The sequence below is a fragment of the Perkinsus marinus genome (assembly GCF_000006405.1).
Source record: "Perkinsus marinus ATCC 50983 genomic scaffold scf_1104296958712, whole genome shotgun sequence".
Classification (NCBI taxonomy): Eukaryota; Perkinsozoa; order Perkinsida; family Perkinsidae; genus Perkinsus; species Perkinsus marinus.
The window spans coordinates 1,455,296-1,456,649 of record NW_003206658.1 but is presented as its reverse complement, the minus strand read 5'-3'; the positions used below and the strand labels follow the sequence as shown (position 1 = coordinate 1,456,649).

Genomic DNA, 1,354 nt, shown 5'->3' with positions numbered 1-1,354 from the left:
GGAATAAATAACGCATTTTTATTCTTAGATTCTTGAGTGGATCAGAGAAGTCATCCCTCCGACGCAATCCACAGCTTCGGCCAATCCGTTCAGTGCTCGATTGAGACGTTCATTTTACGCAGTGAAACCCGGTAGGTCTCCGGTTCGAATCTCAGCTATGGCATTTTTTCCAGCATTTTTTTACATGCTCATGGGGAATTCATCATTGCGAGAGTTTCCTAGTGGGAATTTACTATTGGTGAATGGTCTTCCATTTGTCTACTTTTGCCGAACTTAGTTTGCAAAATTCTCAGTGGTGTGGAGCGTGTTTTCGGGATTTTCCCGAGGTCTGTGGAAGGCTTCGGAAAAATTTGCTGCCGTTTTGATGCATAGGGCTTGAACGAAAACGTTTTAAGTGGTATAAATAATATCGCAGTTTTCGGCTGTTGTGTGGAACGATTTATGGTTGCTCGAATGATAGTCGTTGTTGAGAAAATGGATTTTTTTGGAGTATGTGAGGGAACGTATACCCTCCTTTTTTGGTGACACGAGTGGTGACACAGGAAAAGTAGTCCGAATGGAAAAGCAACTGAGAGCTGAAACACTCTGCATTTGGAACCCGTCAGAAAAAGATGTGAATATCTGTGAACTTTGGTGATACAGAAACGCGCCCGAAAAATATATATCGAAGTTATTTCGAGTTCATTTTTTATGCGGAGCACTTACTAGAATTCCACAATTGAGCCTGAGCTTAGCACAAGTCGTGGATAAGTTGGACCTAATCTGTATCTTATATGAGTGAACCTCAGGATATCTTTGATCAGATAGCGGCTGGTTGGACGAGCTTGGCACTTCAGCGAATTCTTTGTTGAAGTCGGTCGGTCGGGATTATTTCCTGGACGCAAATCAGCTGGAGAAAACCCTTCATGAGAATAGCGTGAGTTGAGCCGAAATAATTTCGTGGCGCGTGACGTTTTTCTCTCCTCGTTTAGTCCACAAGTTTGTCGGCGTTCATGTTGATCGGTTTCAGCACGATGAATCGCCTAATGGGACCTGGTCTCCACGCGCCAAGTAAGTGCTGGAGTACCTCACACATAATCGTTCCGATTTGGGAATATTTTACATAATCGTCCAGTTATCGGTCGTATTCGATTAAATTACTGTTTGGAATTTCGTGGCCTGTGATGGCATTGGACTGTCGGAATATCTTAGAATATATCGATGTGCCGAATTTCGTGGCGCGTGACGGTTTTTTTTGTTTTGTCTCAGTGGGAGAAGCTCCATCAGCATCATCAGTGCCGCCATCTGGCGTTATTTGTTTGCAGAAGTTCTTGACTTTATTCGACCAGCTATATCTACCAAATCCATTTCACAA

At 43.3% G+C, this 1,354-nt stretch overlaps 1 protein-coding gene across 1 annotated transcript in view; it reads left to right on the top strand.

Annotated features, from left to right (window-relative positions):
• The window catches only part of Pmar_PMAR011902 (hypothetical protein), a gene marked incomplete at both ends in the record, with an annotated part of 1,887 nt that extends 1,515 nt beyond the window's left edge, over nucleotides 1-372 (top strand). Inside the window, 2 exons of the mRNA XM_002773988.1 lie at nucleotides 29-131; nucleotides 278-372. Of these exons, the coding sequence (XP_002774034.1) occupies nucleotides 29-131; nucleotides 278-372 (198 nt within the window). The remainder of the gene's footprint in view (nucleotides 1-28; nucleotides 132-277) is intronic.
• Nucleotides 373-1,354: the final 982 nt, after the last annotated feature.